This window comes from Alternaria metachromatica (assembly GCF_023757995.1).
Source record: "Alternaria metachromatica strain BMP 0045 chromosome Unknown scaffold_2, whole genome shotgun sequence".
Classification (NCBI taxonomy): domain Eukaryota; kingdom Fungi; phylum Ascomycota; class Dothideomycetes; order Pleosporales; family Pleosporaceae; genus Alternaria; species Alternaria metachromatica.
In genome coordinates, this window is record NW_026055493.1 from 2,255,987 (window position 1) to 2,271,917 (window position 15,931).

Consider the following 15,931-nt stretch of genomic DNA (forward strand, 5'->3'; position numbering starts at 1 on the left):
GGAACGCGTTTTCATCATCCAGGAAGGTAAAGAGTTTTATTGATACTCCCAGATGCCCGGGCATCATGCACGGGATGTTTACCCTTGTCTTCGCAGTATCTCGATCCGAGATTTTGATTACCGGCATCAGCGTTCCCCACACGCATCGCGTATACAATTGAGCGTTTTTGAGGCTTCTGCTTTGACGACCGATTAGGAGGTTCAAGCTTATGTACTGCTACCTAGGTATGTTTCATCACCGAAAAACGACGAGACAGTGCGAGTCATAGTCTGAGCCACTTGGAGTTCATCCTGACGGCTGACAGGAACCCGCGAAATCACCTGGTGCTTCAATCGCGGCAAACCTTCCGCACTCAGGACGCGGCATTTCCTAAAGCGGAACCCCGCATTCTCGCCCAGCCGGCCCAGCTAGCATGACTTCAGCCCAGATGCAACGCCATGAATGTACCTGTTCGAAGCCTTGTTCTCGCGCAAGCTTTGACAGTCCTCACCTCCGCATTTGCTTCCCCGCGTATCCATAATTTCCCCGGACACGGTCCGCTAAGAGATTCCACATGGATACCTCGCGCTACATTAGAAGCATCGACGTTAAACTAGATGAGGAGATGCCGGTGCACATCTCTACGGGGTTGCGAGTATAAAGGATACATGATTGCGGCCCACATGTTTGGCTCACGATCATACTGTTTTGCAGTCCCTTCCTGCTTACCAGACTGTTGGGTTCAGGGTCTTCTTCAACATGTTTGAACTAAGAGGCAAGAGCCTCATCGCAGTCATTCTATTGACCTCTGGTCTTGACTTCCTTCTCTTCGGATGTAAGTCTGAAGCAACTCACTTTACATCGTGGTTCGATAGCTGACACGATTGAAGATGATCAAGGACTTTTCGGCGGTATCTTGGGTGGCCAGCGCTTCAAGGATACCCTCGGCAACCCAAACCCAACGATGACGGGACTAGTTACCGCTATCTACGATATTGGATGCGCGCTCGGTGCCGTCGTGGCTTTCGTCTTCGGTGAACGCATCGGACGAAAGCGTTCGATCATCCTCGCCAACCTCATCGTCGTGATCGGTGCTGCTATACAGACCGCAAGCTTTGATTACTGGCAGATGTTTGTCTCGCGCATCATTGGCGGTATCGGCGTCGGGCTGTCAACGGTTGCGGTGCCAATCCTACAGTCAGAGACATTGCCGGCGCACAACCGCGGTTCGCTGCTCGTCGTTCAGTCCGCTCTGATCATCATCGGTGTCGCGGTCGCTTCTTGGCTGTGCTTTGCGACACTGTACGCCGAAAGCTCACTGCAGTGGAGATTTCCCGTTGCTTGCCAGATTCTCTTCTCGCTCATGGTCTTGGCGCTCTGCCCATTCCTGTGCGAAACACCGAGATGGCTTGCATCACGTGGAAGGATTGACGAGGCGAAACACACTATCAGCCGGCTTTTGGACAAGCCTCTGGACGACGAAGAAGTGCAGGGTCAACTCCAGGAGATTCTCGACGCTATCGCGGCAGAGAGCAGCGAAGAGGAACCCACCTGGGGCGAAGTCTTTAGCAACGCCACTAAGACGCGCAACTTACACCGTGTTGTTCTAGGAATGGGCCCGTACATGATGAACCAGTGGAGCGGTATCAACGCGCTGTGCTACTATCTCGCCTACATCTTCCAGCAGTACCTCGATTACTCTCCGAGCATGTCTCTCATTCTTGCCTCCGTGGCCTTCACTCAGTATGCCGTGTTCTCATGGCCACCTTACTTCTACATCGACAAGATCGGGCGTCGATGGTCAGTCATGGGCTCGTCAGCCGGTTGCGCAGCATGCATGGCTATCATCGCCGGATGTCTGGCAAAAAACAGCTTTGCCAGCGCGGCAGCAGCTGTAGCTTTCATCTTCTTGTACCTCGACTGCTTCACTCTCGGTATATTGCCCGTATCATGGTCCTACTCAGCCGAAATCCAACCTCTCCGTGTCCGCAACAAGGCAACCGCGGTTGGCGTCTTCTCACACTGGATGTCCAACTTCGTTGTCGTCATGGTTACCCCAATCGGTCTTGACAACATCCGCGGCCATTACTTCTGGGTCTGGGCAGCTGTCTGCGCGTCCTTTGTACCGCTGACTTACTTCTTTGGCGTCGAGACTTCCGGACGCACGCTTGAGCAAATCGACATTATGTTCTACGAGAACCCAAGACTCTGCATGGGGCTCAACAAAGAGAACCGAAGAGTCGTAAGGGCGAGCAAGTCAGATGAGGAGCAGAGATACAGGGAGTTTGCACATGCCAACGAGAAGAACCAAGCTGTGATGGCGGAGAGGATAAGCCAAGATGACTAGATCGTGTTGTCAGATGCAAGGGGGAGAGTGTGGAAGGTCAATGCACTGTTCGAGCCGAACAATGTACGACGACAAATTTGAGTTATCGAATATCAATTAACAACCGACTACGATCAACTACATGATGCGTCCAGACACCGACTACGTTCAACTAAATGCCGTGTTCATCTACCTTCTCCGCCTCTTTGATGTGAAACACAATTTGCAAGTGCCTAGATTCTGGATCCGCGAAATCAGAAGCAACAATCTTGTCGACAACCCGACGACCCAACCCCTCCCTATGTTGTACCAGTAGGTAGGCGGTACCAGCTCCTTCAGGCGTCCCAAGTATCGCTAAGCCTTCGTCTGAGTCTGCATCAAACTCGTATTCGAGATAAGGCCCAGATTCGCGCGGCTGTACTCCAGCTGTTACATGCTGCACTACCATTTCAGACGCAACACTGTCCCCGTAGTGAGAGACGGTGCGTAACACAGGCTTTGGCGACTCTTTGCTTGTAACATGCATCCATATGAGGTATGCCACGTCGCTCCAGTGGCATAGTTTGGGCAACAGCGTAGGCACCGTTGCGCGCCCCGGCTGGTCTACGGATTTCATCAAACCCGATGCCAACGCGTGAGGCGCGTAGTTAGCCGCCGACTCGATCATGTCATCATCAAGATATATACTATTGAGGAACCAGGCGTCGGTGGGTAGGTAGGTCTCGCCGTTCCTGGTAGTTTCGAGCACATGTTGCGCCGAACACATAATCCCTACCCGGTCGGTTTTAACATCTAGAACATAGCCCCACTCTTCAAGGTCGGAGACGGATTGGAACTCGCTCTGGGGAATGCTGGGTTGGTCAGAATGAGTCTGTGTATGCAGCATCTTACCTTTTTCCAAGGCCTTGGTGTACGCTGTTAGACATTCGTCATCAGGGTACTTGAATCGCTCGCCAGTAGATCCTGTAGACATTGTTAATTTCGTGCGACTGCAAAGACCGAGAGGTGTATGATGGTGCTGAGGGTGCGATTAGAATGTCGAAAATTGTGATTGTATCTGTCTGCTGGTCACTGATAGTGAGAGTGCGATAATAAGAGCGTGATGGAAGAGCGAACAACCTTCATAAGTACATCTTTCACATCCGTGTCAATCGGCAGTGTAGGCATTCATCAGTGGGTGCACATCGTTGTCGGTATACAGTGATGTACCGCCGTCGCCGTGTATGGGACATTGTATCGACTCTTTTGGGTTGATGGATCAGCTGCGTTCAGTAGTAGACCGTTAACCGTGATAAGATAATTTTAACGCAAAGTGTTATTCTATAATGTCGACCTTGTGCCGGCAGAGCATTCTCGTGTAACTATGGCTGGGCTTCGTACTCCAGTGCCTTGATAGCCCAAGCCGTAGGTATTCCTCTGTTCCCAATCATCTTCTTACTCCTACCGAAACGAGATATCCACGCCAGTTCCCAACCTCCGTCACATTCCTGCAACTCTTTCAAAGATGCCAGGTCAGATTGGGTTTCCACATCGAGCTTCTGGCATGCTAAGACACGTGAGGCGAGGACGAAAGAATCCCCGGGGCGATTGACGCGTTGACGCAAGGCCTCAACCGTTGGCTTACGTAGCGACTGGACCTCAGGTGCAGTGGGATTATCTTCGATGAGACACGCCAGAAAGTACAGAAAGGTCTCGCTGGCAAGATAGTGTTCCGATCCATCGATGTGACCGCCTTTCAGAAGGACGCGACGAATGTGTTCGAGCTCGGGCTGTACTTCTGCGCCGCGTCCATATCTATAGAGGGCACGGACGGCGTTGAGCATAATGAACGGGCATACACGGGGCCTCGTGCCACCAAGATAGATCATGATAAGACCGTCTTTGTCGTGCCTGTTCTCGACGATACGGTCCAAGATCGGATTGGCAGATGCTGCAGGTGGAGAGAACGCAAGAAAGGCGAGAGCTGTATCGTCGACATCATCAGGGTCTAGGTTCAGGCGTATGGAGTCAGCACATACACCACAACTATTCATCGATTCTACTTACACGTTTTCGTTGTGCCGACTGGTGGGCCATTGAAGAAGTTCCATGCTTTGGCTTGGCTACGGGCCTGTCGGATGTCCGATTTGACATCAGCGTTGGAAGCGCCGGGTGGTGAGAGACTGATGACGCTATCATCATTCAACTCAATTTGTATGAGGAATTGGGCGAAGTGATCAAAAATCACGGGGGCGACATCCTGAATGCACGATGTGTGCTTGTGCGCATTCACGGTCATGAAGCGGCGTGCCCTGGCAACAGGATCCATCAAAAGGTTACGCAACTGACGAATAAGAGCGGTCGAAGAGTCGAAGACGATGCCATGAATCCCGAAGGAGCGGGCGGCATTGACGTTGGCGACTTTGTCGTCCACAAAGATCGCGGAAGAAGGGTCGCTCAAGTTGAGGCTATCCAGAACATGCTGGTGAAATTGTAGATCAGGTTTCGTCATGCCAACCTCAAAGGACAAAAACTCGCCGTCGAACAGATCCCAGTCGGATAGTAAGGTCTTGACAAAGGCGAAATGTTCCTTGGCAATATTGCTCATGGCATAAACCTTGAGATGGCCACCTAGCTCAGCTTTGAGCTCTTTGAGTTGGAATGTGAGCTCTTGATCGACGCGCAATGTCTTGCGGCATTCCATAAGCCCGGTATCGATGGCGTCAGGATCGAGAGAGAGCTCCTTGCTGATAGCTCGGATGGCTTCTGTCTCGCTAATACAGCCGCGTTCCAGTTCGCTCCAAGTTGGCGATCGGGTGATGGCGTGGAGACTTTGAGGAGAGATGGCAGTGAGATTTTCGATAGACCAGTGACACAGCACATCGCCGATATCAAGAATGAGCGTACGCTGTTGTTGTGATTTTGTGACGGCCATAGTGATGCGACCACCTTGTTGGCTAAACTCTGGTTGAGTCTTTCCACAAGTTATCAGAGGCTGGGATTGAAGGCAATGACTTCTTGCGGGATGCAGTGGAAAATGATCTTATGTACTCTCGATGAGACAGTCGATGCTGAAGATTGCTTGAGCTAGAATAGACGCAGAAGTTGAGTCTTATATACGGCGGTGTAGAAAATGGTGAAACACGTCTGCTTCCTGCAGCTGCACCGCGACCATCATCACCTCAAGCGATCATGGCTGTTAGCCATGTGGATGCCGTGTCTGTAGACTATGTCTTACTTTTTCCGATGCTTCTTTGGATGAGAAGCCCTCTGCAAGCCACAAGAAGAGCTTCAACATCATCAACGTCTTCGTAAAAGGATTTGTACGCTGTCAACCAAAGACATACTTATAGACGAAGCAAATATTCAGATAAGCGACGCGGTTTCACAAGTTTAGCCTCGACAAATCCCATTGACAGAATGCTTTGAAAGTGTATCTTGTCTTTCAGGTGGCGACTAGAAGATCTGCGTTGCGCGTTCAGTGCATCTGAGCCGACATCTTTGCGGTGAGACCGAATCCTTCTATAGTAGCATGTGGTCCATCTCACCATCCACGTTGCTTCGAATCACAGTATACTGCCACAGCTGTTGTGTAGGGGAAATGAGTTGTTCCACGCGTAGTCGCGCAGTAGTTTATCTCTAGTGTAATGCGAGACATTTGGCGATGATCACACGGCGTCTGGTACTCCGGGGTCTGTGCGATAGGCATGAAACGAATGGGTGTACATATACGTAGTCTGTTGGGAATGGCGACGCGATAATCTGGTACTTAGCGATGCCCTGACATCGCCACTCTCCGTTCGTCCAGCATGCGCGCAATAACCGCTACTATGTCAGCCCAATGTGGACAACCTGGTACAGAGGTTAGAAAAGAGAGCTTGTGATGCAAGACGTTGTACGTCGTTGAAGTTGTCGTGAGCTCTGATATGTACAAGCTTCAGCATGATGGTGAAAGCTAGAATTGAGCTGACCTAAAACCCTTTGCCAGATGCGCACAAGGGCTCTGAATTCTTGGAGATGATGTTTGCATACACTCCACTCCGGCATATGCACAAGGAGGAAGGTGGTGTTGAAGTATGCAGGTGCCGTTATCTCCTTTGTTTTCACGTTTGAGCTGGGGCCATCTGTAATCTTCCATTTCCGGTATAGCGTGGAGGCACCAAGCCCGATGCCGCAAATGTGCCGTCACCCACAGGAATACCCCCGACGAAGCCTCACCGAGCTTCACCGGCTACAGCAAGTATTCTGATCGCAGTCAGCAGTCACTCTGCCCAGAAGAAACAAACACGACCTTGATCTGTTGGCTGCCATCATACCTAACGTCGATGCGGATGAACGCCGCCGCGTCATCGGAGGCGGGCATCATCGCGCCCAACGTACGTTGCATCGAAGAAGAAGCTGATGGATGTGCACCCATCTGCATGCACCACACTAGTCAATCGCGCAAACCTCCGATCCTCTGAACATCACCCAGCCCGTCAAAATAAAACCCTTGAGGCCATGCCTGCAGGGACTGAACATCCTGCGCTTGTCGCTACCGGTAGTACCAACTTCTACACTCATTCGACGAATCTATCATCCGAAGATGAAAGCACCTTGCGTATGACATCGCTTACGTTTCCTCAATTGCATCTCCGCCTTCCTGACATGAACGACGCTGCTGCACTCCTACGACTCTTCACCGACTATCGCAATATCCAGCACGACAAGTCATGTGCCGGTCTTGACAGTAGTGACGCCATTGAGCATTTGATCAAGCAATGGCAGGTCGTCGATCTACCACTGCAGCGTGCCAACATCGTTATCGAGATAGATGGGAAGACTGTCGGTACCGGCGGCTTGGGCTGGATTGGCAGAAGAAAGACTGATGGCAAGCTGATAGGCGACGCAGGCTTGATGTTGGACACGTTTTATCGTGGCTCAGGCTACGGCTATGAGTCGTTGTGTATGGTCATTGATCATGGCTTTGCTGTCCTGGGCATGGATGAGATACACATGGCTTGTGTAGATGCTAATACTGCGGTCAAGGGGCTGATGAACAAAAAATTCGGTTTCCAGGCTGAGAAAATAGACGACAAGATGTTCGGAAATGAATGGATCTGGCGCATCCCGAAGGAGTCGTGGGAAGAGAGTACGCACTCTGCGCGAGGGCGAGGCCAAGTTCAAGAGAAATCATGGAGAGTCACCGGCGAAGATTCACGGCCATAGTGAGTGTCACAAGCATCCAGCGATAATCTTTTGGCTGGTGGAAGTTCTGCTTGTTGCTGAATAGGTTGCTGGGGCCTATTACTGCGAGCAGACCGGATCTTCGTTTCGGTCCCTCGCCTTTGTTGACAATATGACCAATCACAGGTTCGACTTTATCATAAATCGCGTGCGAAGCAGATGAATTAAGATCCCGTTGAGTCTGTTGACAAGAACAGCATGATGCAGGTTTTGCGCAGAGTACGTTGATGCACGTGGACCAGAGCGCACCAAAGCCGCATTGTTGAGTTTGGAAGCACGTATTTCCTTCTTCGACCTACGCGACCAACGAGCAAGCATTCAGGAATTATTCCGCTGCGCAGTATGGAAGTTTGTGCTGAAAGGAGGCGTGAAACGCATCAAATACACGTAAAGTCTCACATTCCCGCATCCCGAGCTCGTCTTCCATCGGAGAGCTTTCCGTACACCTTCCCCATCACAACACCATGATTTCAGCTACATCAATAACAAATAGAGTCTATGGTTTTGCGAGTAGCGCGGATCTTATCCTTCATAATAATGCCGGTATTATCCTGATGCTCTTGGCGCAAATATGCTCCACCATCCTAGCGACATTGGGGCGCATCCTGGGAACGCAGCGTAGCGGCGGTTCAGGCACCACAACAGTCGGTACTTCCGAGGTATGGAGATATGCTACCCGCCCACCTACGCAAATACTGATGTTCTCCAGATACTCATTGTAATGATGTCGATAATCGCTGTTCTGTCGTGGACGTACATAATACTGTCCCCGGTAGCCATGCCTGGTGGTGCATTCGGTCCTCCCAAGCTGCGCCCTCTACTCGTCGTAAGAGGCATTGCGGGTTTCTTCGGTATCTGGGGCTTCTACGTCTCTCTACGCTATCTCGCATTAGCTGAGGCGACTCTGATTAACTTCCTCGCGCCAATTCTTGCTGCCCTTCTCCTCGGCTTGTTACCAGGTCAGCAGCGATGCTCTGTCGCTCAAGTCCTCGCAGCTCTAGTTGCGGTCATCGGCTTACTATGCGTATTGCAGCCTTGGAGCGCCCATATAACGAATACGCCTAGAGCACACGCGCTGGCCATCGGTGCGGCACTTCTCGGTGTCCTCGGCGGCGCAGTCTCGTTTTTGACCATGTCGTGCCTAGGAGAGCACGTACATCCGATGACGACGGTTGCATACTTTGCGCCCATATGTACGCTCCTCAGCGGCGCATCGCTCATCATACAGCAGCAAGGCTTGAACTTCCCATCTACCGCTGTAGGATGGCTGTTCGTGTGCGTGCTGGGCATATTGGGGTTCGCTATGCATTGGCTCCTGGCAGCGAGCTTGATGACCGGCGATTCGAAGAGAGCGCTTCACATAGTAAACCTGCAGGTGGTGTTCGCTATGTTAGCGGATAAGATTGTATGGACACTGGAGCCGGGATGGTGGAAGGTCGCTGGTGCGGTATTGATCGTGGGGAGCGTTATATTTGTTGCGGCTGTGAAGGAATCTGAAGGATACACACTGGTTGGAGAAGTCGACGAAGAAGAGAAGATTGAGACTGAAGGTGCCATTCACTGAGGCGAGGACAGCCAAAGCCACGGATTTCTGCATTGCGCTGGAAATGAAATGCGCTGATGGGACAGCTAATCTGTAGAGGTCAAGTCGCCAAGACTTCAATCCCAACTGGCCCGGCACATAATTATGCACCTGTCGTCCCTCAAACCAAGTCTTTAAGACCGTTTCTCCAGCAAACTCTCCTTGGCTCAAGTCCTGATCAACAGCAATTAACTTCGCCATTTTCCCGACTTCAATGCTGCCCTGCATGCGACTTCTGCCCACAGCTTCTGCACCTCCCAGCGTGCACCACCCTCCTAGACAACATCCTTCCTTCTCGGCACAAATTTACAGACCACCGGCTCTGCGCATTTGAGATTAAGCTCAACCTTAATCTTCATCTCCTCTGTCCCGTCCTTTCCACCACCAAGACCACACCACTCAATCCGCTCAAACTCCTGCAATAACCTGACAAGCACATACTGAATCTGAAACCTGCCAAAAACCCTCCCAGGACACTGTCTCGGGCCAATGCTGAATGGCAAGTAAGTTCCGTATTTCGGTGACCATGTTTCCCAGCGTGAGGGGTCCCAGATGTGTGCCGTGGGGCCGTAGAGAGAGGGATTGCGTTGAAGGCCTGCGACTGAGTACACTATGATTTGTCCCTTCGAAACAGAGATAGGCTCTTTGCCCTCTGGACCGCCGCCAACAGGTAGGACAGCGTCGGTGCGGGCTTCGCGGATGTTGAGACCCAACGGGTGATACATCCGCATTGACTCTTTTACCGTGTTGGCTAGGAGGTCTAGCTTGCGAAGTTGGGAGGGGGTAGGAATGGAGTCTAGACCGATGCTACACAGATGACATTTGTCAGTGGCCGACCCCCATCTTCATAATGACGTGGATGTGAGGCATGTACTTACTGCTCTTCCACCTCTCGTTGAAGCTTCTTGTACAGCACTGGGTCGCGGGCGAGGTGGTATATTGTCCATGTCGTTAGAATAGCACCGGGGTCTTTCGATGCCATCAACACGGCTATAAGCTGGCCGCGGATGAAATATCGATCATTCGGATGCGTAGACACGAGGTCTTCGACGAGATTGAACTCTTTTTCTGTCTTCACGTCGGTTTGGTTGTTGACTGGGAGGGCTAGTGTCTTCTCGATCAGATCGTCAATGTAGCGTGTTAGGTCGCGGTAGGCTCGCGGCGCGAAGAGCCAGTCGGGAAAGAGGTTTGCGAGGCGTCCGAAAAGGAGACGATTTGTGTTGAACGTAAGGAGCTCTTCCATGGCTTTGCGAAAAGGTTGTTCGTTTGCAGAGAGGGATCTTGTGGATTCGCCGAGAAAGACTTGAGACACTAGGTCGAGCTGAAACCTGTCAACCATGTCGTACACATCCACCCTTTCGAGTGAGTTCTCGATCAATCTTAAAAGCTTCTGCATATGAACTTCAGCGGTAGGAATATCATCCGGACGCACTCTCGACACGTGCGGCTCTAATTGCTCCCTACTCGTCTTCCACAAAGGCCCGTCCGTGGTAAACACCGAGTCCCCCAATATGCTACTGAACACATCATGTGGTGTCTGACCTTTGGCGAAGTCCGTAAACTGATCTGCCTGAATAGCCTTGATGTTCTCGGCTCGGTCGGTAATGAAAATGTCGCTGCCGAGTAGGTTCATTTCGACTGTGCGGCCCGGTATGGAGAGAACTTCGTCGCAGATGTATTCGACGAATGTGTTGGAGTGAAGGCGCGTTATGAGGTTCCATGCCATGTCTAGTCCTATGGTTCATGGGGTGGTCAGTCTCACCCCCATATTCAAGTGACGCGAATACTGCTAACCAAAGGGTAGTTTGTACGGGAGGCGAGGAGCATGCGGGATCGATAATCTCGTCTTGTTGCCATCTTTCAGTTTTGAGGCTAGAACAATAAGGAAGATAATCATCACTGCGCCGTATAGCAACAACTTTGAGATATCGCCCTCTATAGTCGTCAGAATACCCATCTTCGTGGTTGGCTAGTGGCCAGTTGAAAGACTTGATGAATATAGGATGCAACGGCTTCCTATAGGTGTGCAAGGTCCGGCACAGGATGTATGTGCTCATCTAGTTCGACTTCAGCGCTAGACTCGCTAGGAACTTGGAGGGAACCAACGGACTGGACCACGATCAACAGAGTACTGAGGCTCCAAGTGGGTAATGGATTAGCCGGAATCGTTCGCCATGGCTACATAGATCAGATATGAAGCCGCTTGGGTGGGACTCCAGGTGCGTTGATTCGGGGTGACGTCGGATCGGCATGACTTCGGATAGGCTGATCTGGGGGTACTGCGGATGGAGCTAACGGAATGACTTCGGATATGGCTATACATAAACGTTGCGGTAAGCGTTTTGCCGTGCAACGGCAAGCTCCATGAAGCCAGTGAATCGTGCCCTAGCCACAGTACTTTTGTACTAGCCTCCGGCTCAGGTTGTAACACTCTAGCTCCAAATGGTTGAGGATGTCAGTACTTTGGTCACCATCTCTATCTCCCGGAACAACTGCTGAGCCATCCATGCCTGCACTGGTCGACTTCCCTCTCAGAGGGCTAGCTCTCATCGCCAAATGCGCCTTCGAGCCCATCGTTACCGGCCCTCTTCTTGGCTTATTGCTATACGCCCCAGAGAAGACATGGAGATGCGCCTTGGAGGCAACATCTCTTTCGCATATCGTGGATGAATACAACTTGCTCCGCGTACTGGGGTTTCTAGCTGCTATCGGTATAGTCAGGAAGACCAATGCAGCTCTGAACGCGTGGGCAACAAATAACTGGCAAATATATGCCGGTCGTGGCTGGAACTGGCCCACTGAAATCGCAGTCGTCACTGGAGGATGCAGTGGAATTGGCAAAGCCATCGCAGAATCTCTCACTTCTCACGGAATTCGCGTGGCAGTGCTCGACGTGCAGGATGCGCCCAAGGTATCCGCATCGAATAACTTGACGACATACTTCCGGTGCGACATCTCCAGCCCTAAATCGATAGCAGAAACAGCTGAGAAGATTCGCAAAGACCTTGGCAGTCCCTCAATTCTCGTCAACAACGCCGGCATCACGGGTTCTCACACCATCTTGAAAACGCCAAGCGAGTTCCTCAGTCGTATCTTCGACACGAACATCCTTTCCCACTGGCGGCTAGTTCAACAGTTTGTGCCGGATATGATCGCGAAGAACAAAGGCCATATCATAACAGTCGCGAGCGTCAACTCGTTCCTGACGAACTCGGCTAATGCGGACTATGTGGCAACCAAGACCGCAGCTTTGGCGTTCCATGAGGGTCTCACGAGCGAGCTGAAAATCTGGTACAAAGCGTCGGGTGTCAAGACTACGATTGCGCATCCGAGTTGGGTCCGCACGCCCTTGATTGAGGAGATGATCTTGAGAAGTGGCCAAGACCCAAAGATTCTCGAGAAGATGTTGATGCCAGAGGAAGTTGCTGAGGTCGTGGTGAGGCAGATCATTAGCAGGCGTGGTGCTCAGTTATTCATCCCTAGTATCGCGGCGCCTATCTCATGGTTGAAAGGGTTGCCGAATTGGGTACAGGAGCTTGTGAGAGACGCGTTCGGGAAAACGAGTGCTGTCACCAGTAGTTCGATGATCGCGTACTAGATATCAACACTCGATCAAAATGTGTATTGAAGCTTGGACGCCAGGTTGACGTTCCAGTATTGTCAGTTGCTTGCTTGTGCCAACTTTGTCGTGAAGGCGGTGCCAGTCGGACGGGATCTTGCCAAGTGACGTTGGTTACGTCTCAACCCTCTAGACCGCTACAATTCTTCCCAGGCACACACAACTGGATGCAGGAGTTCTGATACGTGTCTAGGACACGTGGGAGACTTGTTGCGGTGAATCGAGCTAGAACGGGTACTGCCGGTACGAAGAAGGGCCTTTTCGGCAGCTTGGGGCAAGGGCCCATGTCTAGTCGAGAGCTCGGCAGAATTCCAATGGTTAATCTTATGGGCTTCTGATTCGTGTTTCGCTTCTGGTACGATGCCAGGAGACCTAGCTGAGCTACTGCAATGTCGAGTACGGTCACTCGCATGACAGGAATGAGGCGTTACCAGTGCAGGCATTCTACGCAAACCTAATTTGCAGGACCAGGACTCTTGCTTATCGTGCACGATCTCTTGGCTCTGTAGCTTTATTCGACGTCTTCGCACAATCGTGGATTCTGGTGACCAACCATCGCGTTCCGTTCAGTGTTGCTTCTCATTCATCCAATATCGAAACATGGCTGCCGAATTCTCTTTGGCCGAGACGCCAATCGGCAAATACTTCGCATCCATGGCGGAGATGGGCGTATTGCGCGTCTTCGTTGAGCACGGCATCTTCGACGCCATTCCAGAAGAGGGTATCTCTCTCAAAGACCTTACGGAAAAGCTGAGCATAGAGTACAAACTTCTGGATCGCTTCACGGCCTTCTTTCTCGCTATTGGTATGCTGACTGGCCCGGAACCTGGCCGTGTGGCGCATACACCAGCGTCAAAAGCATTCACTGACCCCCGCGTCGCGCAATTCTATTCGTACCTCTTCGACTTCTTTATGGGGCCAACGACGCGGTGGACAGACTACTTCGAGGCGAACGGGCTCGCTGAGCCGGCTAGATCGAATCGTTCGCCGGGAGGATTTGCGCTGGGCATGCCCGATAAGACAGCGTATGAAATCATGGCGGCGATCCCGGGGTTGGCCACAAGGATGAATGGGGCGATGGCCATTGACGGTGATATTCCTGTTACGGGGGTTTATGATTTTGGCTGGGTAGCTGCATTTGCCGCGGGAAACGTCGGTTCGGAGAGGGAGCTGATCGTTGATGTTGCCGGAGGGAAAGGTCAGGCGTTGAAGGCTATCTTGGAGGAGACGCCCGCCATTCCTGCCGCCAGGTGTGTCCTGCAAGATCAGCCGCATGTCATCGCTGAAGCGGAGGAAGAGCACAAAGATTCTGCTGTTCTGGGCCCGGTGAAGAAGATTGGGCACAGCATCTTTGGGGAACAGCCCACCAAAGGTACGGAATTAGAGTTCTATCCTCCCGGGATACACGATACTTGTGCCAGGACACAAGCTGACGGACCACTCTAGGTGCTCTCGTGTATTACATACGTCGTGTCCTGAACGACTGGTCCGACCACGAAGCTCTTCAGATTCTGAAGAACGTGCGCGCGGCTTGCGCGGACGACTCGCGCGTGTTGATTGCTGAGTATCTGCGCCCTGAACAGCCAAGTGTATACACTAGCACCGTCGACATGTTCATCTTAAACATCGGCGGAAAGGTGCGCAGTGAGAAGGCGTTTGCCGAGCTTGCTGCGAAGGCGGGGCTGATGATCGCGTCGGTGGTGAGGCATGGAAAGACGGAGTCGGCGGTGGTTGAGATGATACCCCAGCCACCGCCGATCTAGCTGGAGGATGTCGTGTCCGTGCGCACAGAGACCGAAATCCCAAAGTGTACTAGTGCAAACTACAGACATGCTCGGGCCGTTCCCTACGCCTCTGTCACTCTAGCCGTAGAATGCAACTAGAAATCTACCGAGCGTGTATTATCGTACATAAACTGCTAATTGCTGTTGTCGGAACGTTCCTCGGCCTTAGCCGCACACCGCCATGGTTGATCTGGATTCTGTGACCAACTCGTCCGTCGGCCGCGTCGGCTCCTCTGTGGGTACCTTAGGTGCTGGCTGACGTGCAACAACGGCGACCGGATATCTGTAGTCGGCAATGAGTCGAAGGGCCCACGGAGCGTGGGTGGGAACATTGCACTACTCCGCCGCAGATGCATGATCCAGGCTGGAGACCACGACTTAGCCGCTATGGGAAGGATTGAGACGGCATGCACTGTAAGGGTCGGTGCAATCGTCTTCCATAGTTGACTTCGCAACTGCGCGTGTTGAGCTGTCGACCCCGGCAATCACCTTCTCCTGTGCATGAGATGCTGACACAACCCGTATCTTGTATTCGTATACACTGCGAAAGAGCGTTAATACCAAGCTTTCTTCATTGCGCGCACAATGGGCTCCACAAGGACATGGCCTATTGATGCGCTCACTGAGCATCAGGAGCTCCTCTCATTCTGGGTATTGTTAGAAGTAGCCCTATACGCTGTATTAACCCCGGACAAATGACACGTAGGATATCTCTACTGACGTACGCTACAGGTCTTTGGGCATACCGTATGGTCCGTCGTATACAATCTCTACTTTAACCCACTTAGCAAAGTGCCCGGACCGTTCCTGTGGTCTGTATCGCCACTCCCACTCCTGTTGATGTCATGGTCGAGCACGCCGCACAAACAGATCCTGGCATTGCACAGGAGGTACGGCGACGTTGTCCGCACAAGCCCAGACTCAGTGTCATGTCTCCACGCAACAGCATGGAAAGAAGTATACGGGCATCGCAAGCCCGGACAGCCAGAGAACCTCAAGCACCCAGGCTTCGTAGCCGAAGTCGCCTCAGGCATCATCGGGGCCGACACAGAATCTCACACGCATCAACGTCGTCTGCTAGCGCCCGCGTTCTCCGGGCAAGGCATACAGCGCCAGGAGCGTATCATCCGTCACCATATCGACCAACTTTTCAGCTGTTTTGGAGAGCACTGCGCCGAAGGTCGATCCCTGGATCTGGCCAGGTGGTTCAACTTCTTCTCGTTTGATGTCATTGGCGATCTCAGCCTCGGCCAGTCTTTTGCGAATATGGAGCGGAGGGACTTTCATCCATGGGTTGCGACAATATTGGAGTTTTTCGTTGCGCAGCATGACATGGCACACTTCCGGCGGGCGTATCCGTTGTTGGAGGCGATGATAAGCCCGTTTGTTAGAATCTTTGCCAAGAAGATCATCGCGAAGCATAATCTGTTCATGC

The 15,931-nt window shown here is 52.0% G+C and overlaps 5 protein-coding genes across 5 annotated transcripts; 3 read left to right on the forward strand and 2 right to left on the reverse strand.

Moving 5' to 3' along the window:
- Positions 1 to 739: 739 nt before the first annotated feature.
- Positions 740 to 2,327, forward strand: J4E83_001576 (uncharacterized protein; the record flags this gene model as incomplete). The annotated part of the gene is made up of 2 exons (XM_049328532.1): positions 740 to 815; positions 871 to 2,327. 2 exons carry the CDS (start codon positions 740 to 742, stop codon positions 2,325 to 2,327), a joined length of 1,533 nt encoding a protein of 510 aa, XP_049193050.1.
- A 2,017-nt stretch (positions 2,328 to 4,344) lies between these two features.
- On the reverse strand, positions 4,345 to 5,220 carry J4E83_001577 (uncharacterized protein; the record flags this gene model as incomplete). The annotated part of the gene is made up of 2 exons (XM_049328533.1): positions 4,345 to 5,193; positions 5,215 to 5,220. The coding sequence occupies 2 exons, from the start codon at positions 5,218 to 5,220 to the stop codon at positions 4,345 to 4,347; spliced, it is 855 nt and encodes a 284-aa protein (XP_049193051.1).
- Positions 5,221 to 9,368: 4,148 nt separating this feature from the next.
- J4E83_001578 (uncharacterized protein) lies at positions 9,369 to 10,819 on the reverse strand (the record flags this gene model as incomplete). The annotated part of the gene is made up of 2 exons (XM_049328534.1): positions 9,369 to 9,900; positions 9,972 to 10,819. 2 exons carry the CDS (start codon positions 10,817 to 10,819, stop codon positions 9,369 to 9,371), a joined length of 1,380 nt encoding a protein of 459 aa, XP_049193052.1.
- Positions 10,820 to 11,599: 780 nt separating this feature from the next.
- J4E83_001579 (putative secondary metabolism biosynthetic enzyme) lies at positions 11,600 to 12,691 on the forward strand (the record flags this gene model as incomplete). The annotated part of the gene is made up of 1 exon (XM_049328535.1): positions 11,600 to 12,691. The coding sequence occupies one exon, from the start codon at positions 11,600 to 11,602 to the stop codon at positions 12,689 to 12,691; it is 1,092 nt and encodes a 363-aa protein (XP_049193053.1).
- A 410-nt stretch (positions 12,692 to 13,101) lies between these two features.
- On the forward strand, positions 13,102 to 14,158 carry J4E83_001580 (uncharacterized protein; the record flags this gene model as incomplete). Its single annotated transcript, XM_049328536.1, has 2 exons — positions 13,102 to 13,108; positions 13,152 to 14,158. The coding sequence occupies 2 exons, from the start codon at positions 13,102 to 13,104 to the stop codon at positions 14,156 to 14,158; spliced, it is 1,014 nt and encodes a 337-aa protein (XP_049193054.1).
- Between the last annotated feature and the right edge of the window lie 1,773 nt (positions 14,159 to 15,931).